Below are 21,812 nucleotides of genomic sequence, written 5' to 3'. Positions count from 1 at the left end.
GTCTGTAGTTACCTGGTTCAGTTTTGTCTCCCTTTTTGTGGATTGGTATTACGTTTGCTATTTTCCAATCTGTTGGTACAACCCCTGTGTCAAGAGACTGTTGCATGATCTTGGTTAGCGGTTTGTAAATAACTTCTTTCATTTCTTTGAGTACTATTGGGAGGATCTCATCCGGCCCAGGGGATTTGTTTATTTTAAGAGCTCCTAGTCCCTTTAACACTTCTGCCTCTTTATGCTTTAAGAAACATAGACTATATAAAATACCATATGGGTCAGAATATATTATTATCACCCAATAATGTGGGTTGGTTTTTGCGCCTCTCGTGCATTGTTGCCCAAAACCAACTCAAGTTATATTATTGTGTGATAATACACATGGTTTAATGTGTATTCATTCTTATATTGTTTTATATAAGAACATTACACACATCACCCTGAACGTTCTGTGGATTACACTGTTCTATATATACTTATGTGGTTGACTTTTGAGCACATGAGTTATATGTTGTTTAGCAGACTGGCAATTGACCCGAAATATAAACCTGAGTGAAGTCTAAATAGAAAAGAGGAATGCAAACCTCAAGAGCAGCAAGCCTAAAAATTGACTACTTTATTTGTCACAAAACTAAAAAAAAACAAAAAAAAAAATCAGTGCTTAAACAACCAAATATATAATATGCTAAGAAATTGGCATGGAAAACAGAAAAGGACCCTGAAGTTAATCAAACCTAACATTTCCAAGGCAATATCAAGAGCATCACCATGGTTTGGGAATGGACATCTTTTAAAAAATCTATGGGCTTTAGGAAGAGTGGTAGAGAAGAAAGATGCGGTTGCTGTTAGTGCCTGCCGCCAGTTTACATTTCATTCACAGACATGATCACAGCAGACCCTACCAGTGAAAGCATAGTGACAGCTAGAGAGGTTTTAATGCACCCTCTTTGGGGACTGGTGGCGTTGACAGACAGTCTTTTTATAATTGTATAAATTAAACAACACCAGTATGCTTTTGATTAATGCATTGATACAATACCAGGGGGGTAGAGCACAAAAGCCTCCAGCTCATTTCCTTTTTTTTCCTAAATAATGAAACTGGCAACTCGGCAGGATTCACAATATTTTATTCAAGAGAACATCCACATGTATGTATTCATCAACTACTGTATGATAAAAATAGAAACCCAACATCAGGACACAACAGAGTATTCCCTAGCAAATTAATTATTGTTTAATTATCCATGCAGAACCATACATTTCTGTTATCCTACTCAGAAATGAACAGAGCCGTCTAATACTTCATCAGGTACGCAGATGAGGGCTCGTCTGCGAGGTGAAATATTGAGATTCGGTTTGTCCATTCAAGCAGGTGAACCTCTGCTCAACTGGTTATTGTTTTTGACGTCAGGGGCTTTGAAACACCCACGCAGGCAGGATAAAAACTCCTACACTATTTGTTTTTTTCATTTACCATTATCTTTCATTTTTCTAATTTATTTCAATGGCGACAGCAGCTGACTCCAGACGTTGACTACAAACAACTGCAGCAGTAATAGCATGCGGTCTACAAGGTCATTCAGAATAAGAGTACAAGCATGCGTGCTGTATGATACCACTTCATTACACATTCTGCATAACAGGGTTTAAAGCAGATTATATTGTAGTCCATTTAATATTGTTACATAGATCCAGCTGATGTAATATTTATTCGCTATGTAATTAACTTGGTATGTTGTTCAAGTACTCCAGTCCTTTATATGGCTTTCTATAGCAATTTGTAAATGACAAAGTAATCTGTAAATAAAATTGCTTATTGCTACAGTATACTGTATGTGTGTATATCTGTTTGACTTGGTTGCACAATAGTACTAATATGGTGCCATGGTAGTGCAATGGATTATTAGTGTCACAGATTAGTAATGTTTTGAAACCAGTTGTGGCAGGGCTGAGGCCTGCCCCTGTAAAATATTTTGTTTCATTATAAATATGGTTTGGTGGGATTTGTTTGATTTTTTGTAATAAAAGCATATCATTTTCTATATGGCAGGACAGGGAGATTAAACTTCCCTCCCTGCCTAACTGAAAGGAATGTGCAGTAGGTGGCCAGGTGTCAATTGCATACTTGATAACAAATTAACACTAGTCACCTGCCTTTAAAAGGGGGTTGGAAAGCCAAGCCCTTTGTTCTTGGTTCTCCATTTTGTTGTTCTTTGTCAGCAAGCTGGAAGCGGGCTGGGAATCCTCACGACTGTGCGTACAAACCAGGGTGAGTCAACAAAGCAACCACTCGTGATCACCGTGTGTGTTAACCGGGACCCGAGTGCTCAGCATAGGGATTCGTTTAGGCGATTTTAATCCCACCCCAGTTTATTTAGAGTGTGTTAGGGAGAATCACCACATTCCATTTTACCAATGGCTTATTACAGTGTAGCTGACCTTTTGCCATTGCCCCCAAAGCACATACAATTCCGTTGCAGTGCCACTGCATTGTCATTCAAGATTATTTAGCAAGGGGAATGTCAATAATGAAACATTTTAAAAGCTAAATGTGGATATGAGTGGTAGGGTTTCTTTAAAAAATATATCATCCCACTGAGGAACGTAAAATAATGAGAACACAGGTTCACTTTTCCTGCTCAAATGCTCTGCGACGTAGAATATCTTTGACATTACTTCCTCTGTTATGCTGATGAAAATCACAGAAAGGTAACACTGGTTCATTAATATTCTACCGCTGGAGCCACGGTATGCAATTAACCAAAAGTCAGAACATAATTTAAACAAGGCTGGTCTTTTCTGCTGGATGAGTACAATTTAAAACCTTCCTCAAATATTTGTTTGCATAACTTGGTGCCAATTAAATTTTTATATCTTTTTTTGATTACTAGTAAAATACAATTTTGAAAGCAAATATTTTGAAGAGTGCCCCTCTGAAACGAGCAGCTGTTTGGAGTATGTTGCACAGCTTATACAGTAAAACAAACGCTCATCATGTTTTGCATTTTAAAGCACTTATTGTTCTGATTGTAACGTGTACTGTATAGTGTGAACACTGACGATGGGTTAGTGTTCTTAGAGTAAACTGCGTACCCATTCAATCAAATTGTATATCATTTCTGTCATTTTCACTAGTGATTTGTAGCAATCTTTTTCAGACACTGTATCTGATTTGTGTATTTCCATCAGTGAGCCATGGTAAATGTCATACAGATGGCTGCATCTTATAAATCCTTGTTAATTCACACCACAATTAACATTTGATTTAATACAATGTGACATTTCATTGATTGTCATCCTTTTAAGCTTTGAATGTTAATATTTTGTTTCATTTCTCATGTTCAGAAAATGAATTGCATTGGCTTTGTTTCTTTCTAAGGACATATACATATAGGAATATACTTAAACAATGTCATGTATTAATAAGTCAACAACCAATGTTAACAACCAATGACCATATTTCTTCGAATTTAAGACGCACTTTAAATCAAAACAAAAAAATTATTCTAAAAAATATCCTGCCTCTTAAATTCGAGTACAGTATAGTGATGCCTGTGTTAAAATCGGCAACAAAAGACGTGACTACCCGAGTACACAGGCAGCAACGTGAGTGACTGCTGAGAAAAGACGAACAAAGACGTCACTGCCAAAATACACAAGCAGCAACATGACTGACTGCCGAGAAAAGACTAACAAAGACGTCACTGTGCAAATACACAAGCAGCAATGTGACTGACTGCTGAGAAAAGATTAACAAAGACGTCACTGCCCAAATACACAGGCAGCAACGTGAGTGACTGCTGAGAAAAGATTAACAAAGACGTCACTGTGCAAATACACAAGCAGCAACATGACTGACTGCTGAGAAAAGACTAACAAAGACGTCACTGTGCAAATACACAAGCAGCAACGTGACTGACTGCCGAGAAAAGACGAACAAAGACGTCACTGCCCGAATACAGAAGCAGCAACGTGACTTACTGCCGAGAAAAGATTAACAAAGCTGTCACTGCCCAAATACACTGAGAAAAGACAAACAAAAACGTTACTGCATGATCTCGAATCATCCATGACATACAGGCAGCCATTTTCAAAGAAGCGTCATTAGCTTCCTGAGGAATTCGAAGAAAAGTTTTCATACAGGACATATTAAATGACACCCACAATACATATATATATATATATATATATATATATATATATATATATATATATATATATTGGTGTGTAGCATTATAATGTAATAGTGTTCAATACAACAAAAACAAAAATATTGTCTATAATGCAAGAACAAAATACATTTTAACCAAAACCCTAAATTAAACATTCCTATATTAACAGCAGAACTGGCTCCTCACAGGAGGCAAGTCACCGTTATAAACTCCAATCTGCTATTAGCCACAGTACAAGCAGCTGCAGATCATATGATCTGAGCACAGGTTTTAATTGGAGGAGCCCAGAGAGGTTGTTTTTTTTTTTTTTTATCAAAGGAGATTAGATTTCGTTATAAACTCCTATCTCTATAACCACAGTATTAGCAATGACAGGTGATGTAGTCTGAGCCCTGGTTTTAATTGGAGGAGCAACTCATACCCTCCCACCACCTGCTGAAGCAGTGCTACTGTGTGCTCGATTATGAGTGAAGTGTTGAATAATGTTTGGGATGACTGAGGATACGGTGGTAAAGCATTATCATCTCACTCCACAGGTCATCCTAGACCTAATAGCTGAATTGAGGGATGAGCTAGACTCCAGTCTCAATCTAGGGATCACTATCCCAGCACATGTGAAAGTGCTGTGTTCTCTACACTACTTATTTTGTTGGTTTATATTGTAGTGCTCCACAAATGTCGTACAGCGCCTACTGTTCTCTGTACTCCTAACTCGGTCACCTCTGGGCAGCAAGTGCGGCTGCTAAATAGACCGATGCGCTCACTGAGACCCTCATTATCATGAGTAATTTGCATTGCTCTTAAGCTTACAAAGGGTGCAGTGCAAAATATTTGCCTGGCCGCAATGCAATTTCAATTTTGCATCTGCAATTATTTGCACTGCCCCTATACTTACATCTACCCCTAAGTGTGCATCCAGCTGTCTTATATAGATTGCTCTCGCTATTCTTGATATACATTCTGCTTCTGTCCTACTTATAAATTGTTACAAGATTTGAATCTGTACTTTGGTCACCACAGCTCTACAATACATACTTAAACAATAGAACCCTGTTGACTGCACTAGACAAGGTCAACCTCAGTGCTTTCATTGTTGTTTTAAACACTGAAACTTTTTTAAACTACGTATTTATTTACCGTTTCCCTAGTGCCCAGATTTGCCCAGATTCCCTCTGGTTTTTTTTAGATATTCTACAGTATCTGAATTTATGAAAACACCCTGAAATGGAGTTTCCTGACTGGTTAACAAAGGTGTATTCTGTTTTATTTCCTTTTAACCTTCTATTTGATTTTTGAGTGTGGATATATGAATTTTCACAGCTCAGCAGAACGACTTAGTTCTGGTCCTAGGGGGTTATTTCAGTGCAAGGCCGAGTAGTGATGCATATCACAAATGAGCAGATGTGGAATACTGGCTCTTGATTTGCTGTGTACAAATCTAGTCTTTCATGTGGAACACAGTCATACCTTCCTATATCAAGCTCTGTATCTGCATAGCAACGCAGCGTCATTTGATTTAGAGTCAGTGCAAAATTGATGCCAAACGAGATAAGTTAAAAACAAACATTCGTTGGGAAGCCTTGAATAGGAAAACATTATCTAAAACTCTCAGCACAAATATACAGTATAATACGTTATTGAGTTTGAGTGGCACGTTATTAAGAAGGTGCTTCACTTCAGACTGCCATTTAATTATGTTTAAAGTCCTTGTACTGTTTTGTGCTTGTTACAATATGCCCAGAGATGTCACTGCACAATCATTGAAACACTCTTTTCCAAGCAATTCAGCTTTCAGCTTACAATGGCAGCTAAAAGAAGCTAGAAGAAGCAGTCTCATGTTTTATGTCCAGTGAAGTAAAATAATTTACAGTACCCTCAATACACCAGCCTGTAAACGGTACCCACAAAAATCAATCTTTCATAATATATAGACAGTCAACTTCATGGATTTTACTTTGAGGCCAATGTTTGATAGTGTTTTCATTTGTTCAATAATATATTTTGTTTGGATAGCCTACCATACTGTAGAAACTGTAGGTGTTCTGAATGGCAGACAAAGAAGCTTTTCTGACAGAAACACGACAAAACCTTGACATTAAGTAATAATTTTGCTGAGGGAAAAAATATCATCAGTCATGTTGATTGGTCTGAAATGGCTCTTTAACAGTGGGCTTCAAGCATATGTGTGTGTGCAGCTCTATAGAATGTGCACCAGAATGTATTAGAATGCAACACCATTTCCACAAGAAAGAAAATGAAATTTTATGAATTGCCCCAGAGTTAATTTGTTCATGGCATTTTCATTCCAACCATAACTGGACATTCAGTTAGAGAAATATGCTAATTTACACCTCCATGCAAGCCAGAAAAAACATATCCCATCCTCTGAAAAAACAGGTAATTATTAAAAAAAGATGATCTATTTTAATCAGTGTTTCTTCACAATACTGTAAATGCATTGAAACCATTTCAGAACCCCTTTACATAAACACATAGTTTGTTTTTTTCTTTGACTGCAGAGCCTGCAGTGTACTACATTTTTCAATGGCCTTCATATATGTCACAGTGCTTTCATCAATGCACAAGGAATCCCTGCGCACATTTGATGCGGGTGATGAGTGCGAGAGTGGATTCAATTACAGCCCTCCCTCTTGAGAGATTGTGCGAGATTACACCAAAGTGCAATTTCCTCCATTTTATTTGTAAGCAGTTTTTTTTTTTTTTTATTTTATTTAGTCGTTGCCAATTATTTTTTATATTTTTCTCCCAATTTAGAATGGCCAATTATTTTTTAGGCTCAGCTCAACCTACCACCCCTGCGCTGACTCAGGAGGGCGAAGAAGAACACACGCTATCCTCCGAAGCGTGTGCCGTCAGCCGACCGCTTTTTTTTCACACTGCAAACTCACCATGCAGCCACCCAAGAGCTACAGCGTCGGAGGACAACGCAGCTCTCGGGCAGCTTACAGGCAAGCCCGCAGGCGCCCGGTTAGACTACATTATAAATCAAATTTATTTTTGAATGTTCCATACAGCACATTCTATGGGATATCTAGTGATGCATGTCACTGTTTGTAAATGATTATATAGAGGATACTGAATGATCGATTGTTGGTGCATACTTTTTTATTTGCCTACAGAAAATACCAGGTTGCTATAGACCTGTTACAGCGCGGAATCAGTTATAACACCTTAAAGTCGTGGCTCTCATTTCCCCCAGATATTCTAACACTGGAATGACCAAGGTGGTCATTTTGACCGTTTTTAGAATTTAAATTTAAATTGCGGTGCGTGTGTTTAAGATACAGAGCTGTTCTTCCCTGACTTTTCCTAAATATATGTACTAATTACCCTGACAAACAAAGAATACTGTCATATCTATTGCGACCTGGAGCGGTCAAATTGACCGCTAAATATAAAACTAGTTGAGCATAGTTTCTTTCTCTCATACGCCTCATCTACAGCATCCTCCCATGGCTCTGTTAACTCTACCAGGTGAACAAGACGTGCTGTTCCAGACCACAAGACAATATCTGGTCGAAGGTTAGTGGTGGCAATCTCAGGTGGAAAAATAAGCCGTTGACCAACATCTTCCAGCATTTTCCAGTCTCTAGCAGCTTCCAGTTGTCCTGGGCGAGGCTTGGTTTTAACACCTTTTCTTGGCGGTTGCTCTCCTGGGTGGAGGAATGTTGTCTTTTGTGTGTAATGTTTCGATGGAACTGGTGGCAACTTATTGGTCATGTTACGCTTGTCTTCCAATGCGAAGGCCAAACATCGCAGCACCTGGTCATGGCGCCAAGTAAACCGTCCTTGGCTAAGACCCACCTTATATCCTTCAAAATGTGCCTTAATGTTGCAGGTGATGAACACAAAGGACATGAGGGATCCTCTCCTACCAGAGGTTTAGATTCTGTGGTGATGGGAGAACATCATATGTTGACCTGATGAGGAAACTGATCCTGCTCTGTTCCATTGTCCATAGGTCTTGCCAGCCGATCTTGCGTTGTTCCACACTCCCATCTCATCCATTCGCTCTGCTTGGCCTGGGAAATGACCTTGAAGCACCTCATCCTCTCCTCCTGTTTTTGCACCTTGTTGACTACCAGCTTCCTCCATTGAGCTGGGGCTGCCTTGTGCCATGTAGGAGGAGCTGAACTGAGACCAAGACCCCCTCTTCCATGCTGAACTTGCCCCATTATATCACTGATTCGAAGGGCAACCTTTGCATCTTCCACGGCTTTCTTTGCCACCCACTTTCTTCCAGTTTTCAACACAGGTGCTGCCGCCCTTACGCATTTGTCGCGTGACTCTACTAATGTTATTTCCAGTCCGACCTTGGCACACTTAAATTACATTGTTTCAGTTGTACAGTTTTCTATGTATATGATATACCTGAATATACACAAATTTATTTTCAAATATTTGTTTATTTAATTTTTACTGTTTTTTTGAGGTTGCACTTTATGTAATATGTCTGTATATAAACACATTTCTGTTCAAACGTCCAGTTATTTACAATGTTTCGGTTGTGTAGATGCTTTATATGACGTTCCTGAATAAAACTTATAAAACTTATATTCAATTGTTTGTCCTTTCATTATAATATTTATGTTGTTTTTAATAAGCCAGCCAAATTGACTGCTCATGGTTGTTCTAGGTATGCTTATAAATGTGGTCGTTCTAGTGCTAAGTGGCCCTGGTGATCTTATCGTGAATTATGTTTGGATGAATTGTAATAGAAACTTTATACACGTCTGTATGAACGTCCTTGGATGCTGTGTTATTTATTTACAGTTTACAACATTTATTATACAAAATATACAATTTTAATAAGAGTGGTGTAAACTTTAAACTGGTGGAATAGCAGTTTCTATTATAATGTATATATTGTAACGACCTGGGATTTATACTGTTAAGCCCGCCGCACGCAGCCCGACTCAAGCCATCCCGACTCATCTCATCTGAGTTTGCACAGATTCTGCGATCAGTTGTGCTCAGTTTTGGTTTGACGTCACAATTGAGTTTTTCCCGACTGGGTGTCGCACACTGCTAAGACTGAATTACTGACCACAACTATATACTGGTGATTACTATGTATGCAAATTTAATTAATACTGCCCTGTACACATTTTTGTTTTAACTTAGCCCAACATAGCGACAGCGCCGCAAGGCAACCAAAAGAAGCGCTTAGCCTATTAATTTAGCTATTGACCATTTACACCGTGCAAAGATTTCAGGCAGTGTTTGACTTTTTGTATTGTTTGTCTACACTTTAGCCTGTGGTAAATAAAATCCAACCTGTTGATTTTTATTTGACTTTGGAGTTTTTTTCTCAGCGTGTGGATCTAGGGGCTTGTGATTTGTGACCTACTGGAGATCGACGCACCAGTTACTTCTGTTTTCGCTCAGTAAGAAAATATAGGCTGCCAATAGACTGATAATAAACAGGTAAATTGAACATTTACCTTTGATTTGTAAATGCCTAAAAAAACTATTCAAATGTGCACATATCTGGTATTTATGAATTCGGGACAAAACAAATGTATTTTTACCTGTGGAACTAAAGCTGTCAATATTCCGCCATCTTGTATGACAAGTTACATGACAAGCTACGTCACTTAAACCTGCTTCACCATTGGTTGACATCCTTATGACTAATCGGTCTCAGTCAGTCTTGGTTGGCAACCGCCGCACACAGACAGACTGATCACATCCGAACGAAACTGTGTCTGAAAAAGATTCAACATGTTCAATCTTCAAATCTGAAGACATCTCGACTGAAATCTGCATAATCTTGATTTTTAGGGCACGCACACGTGCTACGATTCATGCTACGATTCATCCAGACTCTGTACGACCAGTTGAGATGAGATGAGTCGGGACGGCTTGAGTCGAGCTGTGTGAGGCGGGCTTTTTGTTTTTGATGTGGCCCAGGCTAATAGAGGCCGGGAATAATCGTCCCAGTAAACTGTAGATTTGAGGACCTGCAAACTGTGTATGTGTGCCTCCTTCCTTCATTTTCTACCGTACGCTACAATATTAATTTGGCTTGTCAGCATTGTAAAACATTTCAGGAACAAAAATGCCAATATTCATTATTAGGCGAAAAACTAATATCGCTGCCTCCTAATTATGGACCCCAACAACCACATTATAATGTGGTAGCTCTGTAGATGTTTGCAGAAATCTGAAATTGCTAGTGTATGACTGCTGAAAGGATATTTATCAAGATGACATATAACTGTCTGCAAAGCAAATACTACTTCTTTATGTCAATCATGTTCATGTCCCAGAAATGCAGCATTTTTTTGTAATTAAAAGAAAACATCTTTATTAACCAACACATTATTAAATCACTGAAAAAAGAGAAAAAGAACCTACAGTAAATCAGTGATGAACTTGAAGAGTGATATAGCAATTTCTTTGGAGAAAAAACTGAAAAACCATTTCCCCAAAAGAAAAGAAAAAAGCAGACACATCATAGAAACAAGTACACGTTTTGATCAAGTAGCTGGTCTGTATAATTCATTTTAATAATTGAGAGAGGTATACTGGGTGATTAGAAAGTATGCGTTGATGTGGTAAACTTACTTTCTAATCACCCTGTATTTCATTCCTTATCCCACCATCTGGAGAGGGCACCTTGGGGTTTTCACCTCAGCAATGTTGAAAAAGATGCATCTTGGGAATTAATGAAAAGCAACTAAAGACTTGACTGTAAAAACTAAAATACAGTTTTCATTGCTGATTTACTTAGTCTTAGTCTACTAGAGAGCCATCAATTTTAACAGTGCCATCTAGTGAGAGCTGAGGGAAGAACAATATATGAATGTGTATGCCTCTTAATTATTCTATGGTTGATTAAAAAAAAATCTTATCTTTTTACAAGAATGTTAAAATAAATGTATACTACTAAGACTAATACTGTACTACAACTACAGCTGTGGTCAAAAGTTAAGCATTACCCTCTATAATTAACTAATTTTCCTTCATAAAGTCAAATGAAACCTGCTGAATAATGTTATGTAATCATATTGAATTACATACAGCTTTGTAGTTGTCCATATACTTAACGGAAAACTGACAAAAATGTAATTGAACATATACTGTACTACTATTGTGGCTTCAGGTAGCCTTCTGCAATAGCATTTAGTAGTTTATTTGATTGCATGATTCTAAATAAAATAGCTAAATGCATTATTTATTTATTTATTTATTTATATTATGTTTCAATCCTAAAATTCTAGGTGATGTTAAACTTTTGGCCATAGCTGTACTTGTACTACGGAGACCACACATTTCATTACTTCTTTGGTTTTGTAGTTTGTAATCTAAATCTTATTTTGCCTCATCTCCTGTAAAAGCTAAGCACGTTTTATGAGCTTACAGTCGTATTTTCCAGAACTGCAGTATAACCCCATCGACTTTAAAATACTGCTGATACCTTTAAATGCAATTCAGAGGGTTCCAGCTTATTTTAAGAGCATTGCTAAGCGTGTTTTCCAGGTATGCATAATGTTATTTCACCTTGAACGGAAATACAGCTATATGATATGTATTTATACTGTAGCTTCTATTAACTGTTCAACTCCAAATGCAAAACGTGTTACGTTGTGTAGTTTGTAGGATATGGTTATTGGAGAAAAAAAAATGAGGGGAATGTATTTTGTCAACCCACCTTCCATATGGAAAACAAAATGCATCCGCCAGAAAAGGGTATAAATCAAAACTGGAGACAATGCAAGTCTGGCACCCGTGTCATCACACAGGCTTATCACAACGTCATTATACCATGTACTGTATCATGTACGCGTAAATACAGTACAATGAGATTTGAATTGTAAAAGTTTTGTTGTTTTTTTATGATGAAGTCTATTGTTCATAAACGACAAAAAAAAAATATTAAATGAAAATGTCACACTCTCGGTTTCACGATAATACATGTTGTAGGGTACGATCGGGAATAGAAAGCCTATAAAAACACATACTATTACTGAATGCTCACGCTCACAGTCCTGTTCGTTGTACTTGTGCACGTTTGCCTTTTACACCTCAAATACAAAGCGAGTGTCCAAGAAAAAATGTGATAAAATGCGTACACGTGATTTAATAACGCTTAACAGTATACAATCAACCGAGTTTTTTTCTCAACCGTGTAGAAAAAGAAAAGCGATCTCTTCTCAAGTACACTCATTTATAAACAATTACTAATTTACTTTGTTTATAAAGCACCTTAAATGAAACAGTTGTGTACTGTTTTTGTCCTGTGAAGAGAACTGCAAGTGTTTTCTTTGTTCAATGCATCCACACCCAAGTTATACCTGTAAATAAATATGTTTTTTTCTTGCACATCTACTGTCACAAAGATGGTAAGAAGACCTCTCAAGTAGAAACGAGACTTAAAAAATACCACCACTTTCTTATCTAAACGTAGTAAGCCGGTAGAAAGTTATATTTTAAGATAAAACCACATATTTTCAAAACCTCTTGATCAAATTGCTTTACTTAGACCTTAAAAAACGTTACATAGCAAAACAATAACCTACACACACGTTTAACTTTATAAAAAAAAAAATAATTACCGTCTAAGTCCCTGAAACGAACATGGCCATGACATCCTGGATTTCTTTAAACCGGGTCGGTGTCCGGTGTCAACTGCGTATGTTCGGTCCATCGTTCTGGGGCACAGGTATTTCTCAGTGTCAGAAAAGCCTCTTTGTCTCACCGTGTAGCGGTTCCTTGTTCCACGCGGATGATGGTGGTGCTGATTGTAATGTAGGAGCGAATGGTGGTGCTGCTGCCTCCACAAATGCTTTGGAGCTTTCTTATTTCCACTGGAGCTGCTGCCGCTGCTGCTGCTGCTGCCAACCAGGGACGGTGTGACTTCACTGCTGCCAGCATCCATCCCTATTGCTTAAGTTTTCCCTTATCAAAGAAAATGATTCGGTGTCAAATAGAAGTCTAACGTGTCCACGTTTTCAAACCACAGCGCACTGAGCAGCTGTATAGTGCTGAAAAGTTGGAGAGCTCCTTTTTTGAATTACGTCACGTTCAGTATAGCGTTTCAACAGAAAGTTTGTTTCAAAAGTACAATTTGACTAATCATCATCTCCAGATCAGTTTTTTTTAACGAGACGTTTGTTGTTGTTATTTCCCTCACAAAGTTGTTTTTTTCTGTGTCTCGTCTTCTTTTATTTAAATATAGGTACAACAGCAACTAAAAAAGAAACTATCGACAGCTGTCTTAAAATATTCTTATCCTTTATCTATATTAGGTTTTGTGCGCATGAAGTCGTTCATTTTCCCTTTAGTTACTGCTGTTCACGCTATTGAACAGTTTCTCCAATCTGAAATGCTCGCTTCACCTTCCAGCAACCCTCTTTCCAATAGCTATCATTTGAAGAAGTAAGGCTGGTTTTTCAAAGCAACGTTTGGAAACGTGCATCGTGTGCTTAATGTAGTTGGCTGAGATGCAACTAGATTTGTTCGAAGCAGCTGTCTTTATGAACTGACTTATTGTCAGCCAGGCTACACGATGTTGTTTCATGTTGCTTTGAAAATCAATTTCTATGATCGCTTTCCACAAAGCTCTGTTTTTGCTGAAGTTGTGTTTGTCTCTTAAGAGTGAGTCTGCTTGGTGCCTTCTGGCCATGAACGCCCCCAGAAAAACACACCGTCTCTGAGGAAACAAACTGCCCTTTACAAGTACTGTGGTCACGACGGAAAAGATGATGAAAAGGTGATGCTGCGGTGGAAAACATAATGATTTTCCCCAAATGTTACGATAATTTATTATTTTAGATTTATTATGTACTATATATATATATATATATATATATATATATATATATATATATATATATATATATATATATAGATAGATAGATAGATAGATAGATAGATAGATAGATAGATAGATAGATAGATAGATAGATAGATCTTCTTCTAATAGATATTTTTAAATAATTAGTTGCTACCTTGGATTCTTTTTAAAATGAATAACTATCTGTTACGTTATACAGTATGTCTTTTTTTTTTTTTTTTTTTAAAGTACCTTAAGCAAAGGTTTGAAACTCTTAGCAGTTGTATAGGAGCATGTTAAATACAGTAAAGTACGTTTGTTTTATTAAGATCATCAAGGTCATACAATTTAATGTATTTGTACCACAAAACATTCAAAGCTGTAATATAATTTCATACCAATCTCGAATTCACTAATATCCTGATGGGAATTACTTACTGTTAATTCTTTTTCAGTCTCTGAAGACTACTGTCCATTAATGTGTATTACTTTTCATTACAAAGACACGTTGCTGTAGCATTGCCAAATCACAATCAATGCTTCTCGAGCAACCTTGGTCACTTACACACTAAATCCAAAGTAAAAGTTAACGATTGAGCCCTTCAGCAGAGCTAAAAAATAGAAAGCCTGGCTGAGTACTTCTTTTTAATATTTTTCTTCACAGTGAGTAAATTACTTGATAGAAAAAATGCAGTGATTCAAGCAAGGGGTGTATTTGTATTGGACCTGGGTGTATATGTATATGACTAATAATAGATGGAAGAACTCATTTCTTTGTGTGCTGTGATTCTGCAGAAAATAAGGCCAGTATGGATTGATGTACAATAAATCTGTTCCAATTAAAGTAATATTTTCTTTTAAAATTGCTTCTAATTCATTTGTCATGTAAGGAACCAATATTTTTTATTGCTTTTCAGTGCCACAGCTTATTATAAACATATTTACGGCAACCCATTTTATACTCAATCAAAGGGGAGACACATGATGTCACCCTTATCTATTTTATCATTCTTCGCCCAAAGATATATATATATATATATATATATATATATATATATATATATATATATATATATATATATATATATATATATATACAAAGAACTGTCTGCAGAGTTTGTTTAGGGTAGTGTTACATCAATGATCCTCATGGTAAACCTGTGGGCCTTCTGCAGCCCCTTGTAATCTCCAGATAAACTGTAGGGTAGTGTTATGTCAGGTTTGAAAATTCTGTTTACTAGTTCATTGGCCTCTTTAACCAACATTTTCCGTAATTGTTTATTTAAAAATATTCGGTCTGTTTCGCCATGTCAAGCCCCAGACTTCAGCACCAACAGGTCATTAATCCTACCTCAGTTAAGAAACAACAGTCATTTCAGTAATCAATTGATTAAAATAAAATAAATATTGTTTGTGTGGCTGCGAGCAAGGGATGAATTCGTGCTGACAGCATCCTTGCCTGAGTTATTATGGTCTGGTAATAGATACTGAGGCATCATATTTAAATTAAAATGTGTAGAAATGTGAGTATTCTGTTAAAAGAAAAAACATAACATTTCTTTACAGAATGGCAGTATAACTGCAGCCATTTTTTCAGCCTTGTAACTGTAAGAATAGGGACTTTTTTGCACTGTGCACCTGATTATTTGACAACAGTGTAGTGTGATTTGTACACATAATGTTGTGGCGTATTGCTTAAACTGAGAATGCTTATTCTGCAATGTCCAGAAGCTGACAGAACACATGGGTTTTAAATTCTCAGTATTGGATTCAAGTGTTGGAAGTGACTTTTGTTGATACTGGTGAGGAGTAATGTCTGTATTCTAGAATGGTACTAACATGTAATGTTAATATACCATTACAAATCTATTAGTAATATTCTTATTAATTCAGTAATCAAACACTTATTTTACATTTCTAATATTTTAAAGTGATGTTCTTCTAACAAGGAAATATTGCTGCAGTATCTTTCATTCCTCTTTTTATTGTCCAAGGTTTTCTGATGATGGAAATTGAAAGTGGGATCTATATTAAACACAATGCAGTCTTGCACTTGGGGGGAAAAAAAACATAATTACAGAGAGTTTAAAACCCCTTTTAGAATAATTTATTGAGAGCTATTTTGGAAGTGATGCAGGTGATTTTAAGCTACCAAAGAAACAGCTCACTGAGGAAAAATATGGTTAAAATAAACCATTTAAGAACAGTACACAACGGGGCAGATTTATCGTGAAAAGCTTTGAAAAGGAAATCAGGAGCGGTGATGATGAGTCGTGTTCCATAAAGAGTATCCGTCAAGAGTATAAGCAAGTATTCATACCATGCCAGCCTTTATGAGTATTATGCAAGTACAAGGATTGTAAGTTGTACTTATTTTAGGGCACCTCTGGTGTTAGCTCACCACTTCTGGTGATAGAAATACACATTAGGACTTCATAACTACCCAAATCACAGTCAAATACTTTTTAAGAACTATCTGGGCACTTTGGAAGGGCCACAAATCCGATTTTATGGCACTTCCCATTTTAGAACCCCCCAAGTCAAGCTAAGTAAAAGTACATGTACAAGTATGAAGGCTCTGTGTATGAGTGTGAGTACAAGCCCTGTCTCCTCTGCACCCCCCTACTTTATACTATCTGAATTTGCATCTGTGGCGGAGTGAAACCGAGCGCTACAGCGTTCAGCTCCTTTTATTAAATAATAAACAAAAACAAAAGATTTGAACAAAACAAACACCAAACAAACAAAAGGGCACGTTGGCCAAACAAATAAACAAATAAGTCTCGTGCTGGTAAAAACTAGCACGCTTAGCAGTTGTTTCTATTTGGCTTTCTCTCTCCTTGCTCGCTCTCCCGTACTCTCCTCTGTACACTCCCCGCTAGGGTAGAGAGCTGCAGGTTCATATATAGTGACTATCTCCCGATTAGCAACAATTAATCAATGAATTAACTCGGGAGATGGTCACCGTCTGCACGAGTTTAGTAAGGATGCGTGACTGTCAGCTAATCAGTAGCTGATCAGTCGCGCATCCTCACAAGGTTTTTAAAATCTAAAACAATAACAAATATGCGGCGCTTTTATCCGCGCCGCAAACAATAATACAAATAAGTAAACAGTACACATATATATATATAGGGGCGGGACACTCCGCCACAGCATCCTATTCATTCAAGATTCACTGATTGACCTCATAGCCTTCAATGGGCTTGCTAAGAATCAATTTCGAGTGATCACTGATCTTGAATGCATTCTTGGCTTATCATCAGTATACATTAGTCCATGCAGACAGACCTCCTGGCATTTTAACCATTACTCAGGATTTACACGGGACATTAAGACATTAGCAGCACAGACCTGAGATTCCAAGACCAAGCAGCTGCCCACTAGCCCCTGTCTCTATGGGGACTGCACACTCCCCTTTATCATGGTATACTGAGAAGCAACAATGGGGATTAGAAAAACCCTTGTGGACTGCAAAAATTGAAATATATTCTCTTCCAGTCAGATGGACAAAACTGGATGTGGCACCATGCTTTTCCTGGTATGGACTTTGTCTAATCGGTTAAGGGATATGCATTGCAGAATCAAAGCACCCTGAAAAACAGAGCAATCCTCACTAGGAGTGTGTAGTTACTCAAGTTTTCCAAGTAATTTCCTTTAACGTGAAAAGTAAGACAAGATAAAACCAGATCAAATATGAATGGGTTTGGTTTGTTTGATCTGATATGTTTGTTCTATATTAAATCACAGTCAGACTGTTATTGATTAGCACTCAGCCGAGGTGTAGAAAGCTTTTGTTTTGTGCTGTGTAAGTGTGGCAGGGCAAATCCCTGCCTGAAGAAAATATGTTGGTGGCTGGCAGGGATAGGGTTAATTTCTGTCCCTGCCATATACATGTGTGTGGGTGTGGCTGTGCTCGCACAGACACAGGTGTCATTAGTTTATTTAATTGCTGTCACCTGCCTGTAATTATCAGGCAGGTATATAACAGGGCAGAAATGTTTGTTCTGGGCAGTCTCCAGTCTGTGTGAAGAGAGTCTGTCATGGAGAAGAAACCAGTGTGGTTTAGAAGAAGGTAGCGTGTCAACCTTTTTGCTTGTGTTTGCAAAAACTGTGTGTTTTGCAACCAGTAAATGGCTTAGCTGTCCGGTTTTATAGTTTAGGGTTTTGTTCTTTAAAAAGTTTAGTTAGCACTCCATGTGTGAGTTAGGTTTTTGTTTTGATTATTTTTCTTTTATTTCTGTAATTAATAAAAACAATGCATGAAAGTGCCTTAAAATACCTCAATCTTGTGCCTGGGTCTGCATCCAAGGGGCAAATGAACCTTTCAACAAGTGGAATCTTTCACAGTAAGTAACATGTTTTGTTCTATTTTAATTAATACCTAACAACTTAAACCCTATTAAATGGGAATTACTTCTGTAATCCCAGTGTCTGCTCATTAAACTGTCTGGAATGGATGGAAGTCTTGTGGGAAGTGCATTTCCTGCAGTGTTGAGGGCTTTGTACTGGCTGTTTAACCTGGTGCTAGTTAAAAAAGGATGAAACAATTCTGTACTAAAACAGAACAGTTCATTACATTTTACTGCAAAACCTGAAAAAAAAATCTTGTTGGATTGAATAGGACTTAAGACAGGGAAATAATGTGGTACATACAGTTTTGCAGTACTTTTTACCTATAATGTAATCAAATCTCACATTTAATAAAATCCAGAGGCACAATGTGTTTGTGCTTAACAAATGTTAAGCATAATGTTTGTACTCCCTTAGTTAGGAAGTTTGATCATTATAAATAACTAAATCAATAATGTACCTTGTCTAGCCTGTTTCAGATGTTTGAATTGAAGACAAGTAGTAAGCCTATGGTGATGATTCCTCTCTGCCCTGTTTCTAACTAAAACATTTGGACCAGGATTAAAGAATATTCTGTGCTGAAGAATGGAAAAACTGCTGCATATATCCATTAAACTTGACATAGAGTGCTTTCCTTTCTTTTTCTATTGGTACATTTAGTCATTCCCACTCAGCACTGCAGTGCCAGAGAGAAACTCCTTCCTGCCTAATGCAATCACTCTCAGCAATACAGAAGAAATGTGTCTGGTATTTATTTTTTGTTGTTGTTGGTTGGTTTGTTTTGTATTCAGGGCATCTAATCTACTTAATTTAGTACAGATAAAAACCAAAGGGAAGCATTTGCCAAAGGAAACTAACAGAAAGCAAGAGGAAGGTCATTGTAATATAGGTGGCTGTGTGGTCCAGTGGTTAAAGAAATGGGCTTGTAACCAGGAGGTCCCTGGTTCAAATCCCACCTCAGCCACTGACTCATTGTGTGACCCTGAGCAGTTGTAAGTGACACTGCAGCTGATGCATAGTTCACACACCCAAGTCTCTGTAAGTTGCCTTGCATAAAGGCGTCTGCTAAATAAACAAATAATAATAATAATAATAATAATAATAATAATAATAATAATAATAATAATCATCTCCAAGGAAACATTCCATTTTCTTACCTCTTATTCTCCACCAGGGGATATATCTAGATAACCGATTGTCCTACTGCAATTAAGCTTCTTGAGCTTGTGTACGGCTGTTTTGTTACTTTTCATTTTAATTTTGCATATATCTCATTAATGATGACTGGAATTGTAGTAACACTGCATTATATTAGAAATGGATCTGATATTTCTATAATGCCATCTTGTCAAAGACCCCCTAGATGGAAAGTCACACTGATTAAGCTCAGATAACCAAACCACATATCTATTAGTGCATTCACAACAGGAGTTGAGAAATGTTAAGGATGGCTCAGGAGGACTCCAGAAAAATGTTCTTTAACTAACAGGATACATTTGACTGTAACTTTCTTTGTTTAAATTGATGAGCTGCCTCAAACACTAAATTGCGTTAAAAAAATAAAACCTAACAATAAATACATTTTCTGTTGAAATTTGGCATGCATAGATTTTAAAAGTATAATAAACAAGATGCATTTTGCAGCCTGTTTTACAGGAGACTATAGCCTTTGTCCTTGTACTATGGTTTCACTTTTAGTCAGAGAAACTGTTATACAATTGCAACCATGCAACCACAATAAAAATACATTTGTGGTAAACTAATACAAAAAAAGAATCCATGCTTGTACAGGGGTTATAAAAACGTATTGGTTTGTCTTTGCTACAGACAGAGAAGAAAAGCAGTGTTATTGGTGTTGTCTGCTGTTATGGGGATTGGCTGAGGCTTTTTATTGTGAAGTGCTTTGAGATGGCTGGCTGTGAAAGGCGCTATGTACAAATAATTTGATTGAAGTATCTAGGACCAATGTCTGAGTCATGTCAGTTTAGCTGCATTAATGACCTGCAGCTCCCCTCTGCAAGACCAGAAAGAGTAAGTGCCCAGGTCTGCTCTTAGTAGTTAGAACACTGTTAACCTCAGGTTTCATTCTGGATTAGTGGATGGATTCCAAACCGCATCTTTTTCAAAAAGTAATTCTTGATTTTTTTAAATACAACAGAGATGACTAATATGCATAATCAGTAGTATCTTGCATTTGGGGGGTCACAAAAGGCATTGAGACTTAACAGAAAACTAGTCAGCAGCTAAAGCCAATTTAATGTCAATTACTAGGATAAAAAAGAAACATCAGACATTTAACATGGTAATAGATGGGTGCATTTTGACAGGTTTACATGAATATCAGGTAATCCTTTACATTGTGTCTCTAATTACTGTGTATTTATCTAGTAGTTACGTGGTAAATGCCTGTGTATTTACATATAATTACAATGGTACTATGCTCAGTTCCAATGTACTTAATGTGTTAAATTGTTTTGCATGATGTATGTATCCAAAAAGGGTTAGGGTTAGTGGAGTTAGAGTTCAGGTTAGGATTAGGGTTATATCATGCAAAAAGATGTACACAGTAAGTACATTATCTATGTATAATAGAATTGTAATTATGTGAGACCCTTGTTATAGTGAGGGAGCGCTGTACACAGTAATTAGACTCCTAATGTTAAGTGTTACCAAACATTATGTAAAGAAGTTGCAGTAACTAATGCTTAAAAATCTATATATATTCTATAATATTTCAAATCTAACTGTACAGATAACTGCTGTGGTACATCATATGGTCTGATTGCAACTGGGCAATTGGATTGAGTCAGAATACAACACCTGAAGTGTTGAAGCATCAATCTTATATATCTTTCTATTCCACATAGGAGTATAACACAGAAGCATAGGGAGGCAGTGGTAATACGAGGTAAGAAAATTGATTTTAAAAGCACTGTCAGGTTTGCAGAAAAATATTCCATTGTAAAAATACAATTCATCAGTACTTAAATAGAAAAGAGCATTCATTTAAAAAAGTAAAACCAAGAAACATATTATCCACAGCCTTATCCATAAAGGTTTCCTATCAAAAGCAAAAAATAAACAGACTATTTTCTTTTTCACCCTATCTTTGGCAAATTACTGCTATAATTTTTTTTTTCTTTTTTTTGCCTACAGCCAAGAAATAAATGGTTCATTTTTCAACCTGATGCAAGACTATTCACAAAAGGCTTTTTATAATTTCATTTATGGTATGCCATGGGATTCGAAATAATTGGCTGCATAATATATTTGATACATTTAGTAAAAATTTAATGCTGGAGCTTTTCCAATCAATTTATAATCATCCTGTGATTTCAACCAGACAGTATTCCAGATTACCCTAAATACTACAAGAGTATGCTGTGGAGCCATGAGATAAAAAAGCTATCCAGATACTCAGGCATACCAAATTATGTACAGGACATACATGAAACTGAAAAGCACAAGCTCACATATAAGTAGGGCTTGAA

The 21,812-nt window shown here is 36.9% G+C and overlaps 1 protein-coding gene and 1 long non-coding RNA gene across 6 annotated transcripts in view; one reads left to right on the top strand and one right to left on the bottom strand.

Annotated features, from left to right (window-relative positions):
* Nucleotides 1–21,812, bottom strand: part of LOC117425413 (cAMP-specific 3',5'-cyclic phosphodiesterase 4D-like) — a 354,582-nt gene that overhangs the window by 252,613 nt on the left and 80,157 nt on the right. Inside the window, exon 1 of one of the 5 annotated variants that reach the window (XM_059012616.1) lies at nt 12,749–13,481. The exons of 2 other annotated variants lie outside the window; for them this stretch is intronic. In XM_059012616.1, the coding sequence (XP_058868599.1) occupies nt 12,749–13,071 (323 nt within the window). In that variant the 5' untranslated portion in view covers nt 13,072–13,481. Of the gene's footprint in view, nt 1–12,748; nt 13,482–21,812 lie in introns of those variants that run through there. 2 more of the 5 variants (XM_059012688.1, XM_059012628.1) reach the window with 2 other exon arrangements.
* Nucleotides 17,974–21,812, top strand: part of LOC117403522 (uncharacterized) — a 94,290-nt gene continuing 90,451 nt past the window's right edge. The window contains exon 1 of the long non-coding RNA XR_009314711.1: nt 17,974–18,317. This is a non-coding gene — a long non-coding RNA (uncharacterized LOC117403522). The remainder of the gene's footprint in view (nt 18,318–21,812) is intronic.

Source organism: Acipenser ruthenus, chromosome 1, assembly GCF_902713425.1.
Source record: "Acipenser ruthenus chromosome 1, fAciRut3.2 maternal haplotype, whole genome shotgun sequence".
NCBI classification, from domain to species: Eukaryota; Metazoa; Chordata; class Actinopteri; order Acipenseriformes; family Acipenseridae; genus Acipenser; species Acipenser ruthenus.
Note: the sequence above shows the minus strand (reverse complement) of the source record. Positions and strands in the feature narration are given on the sequence as shown.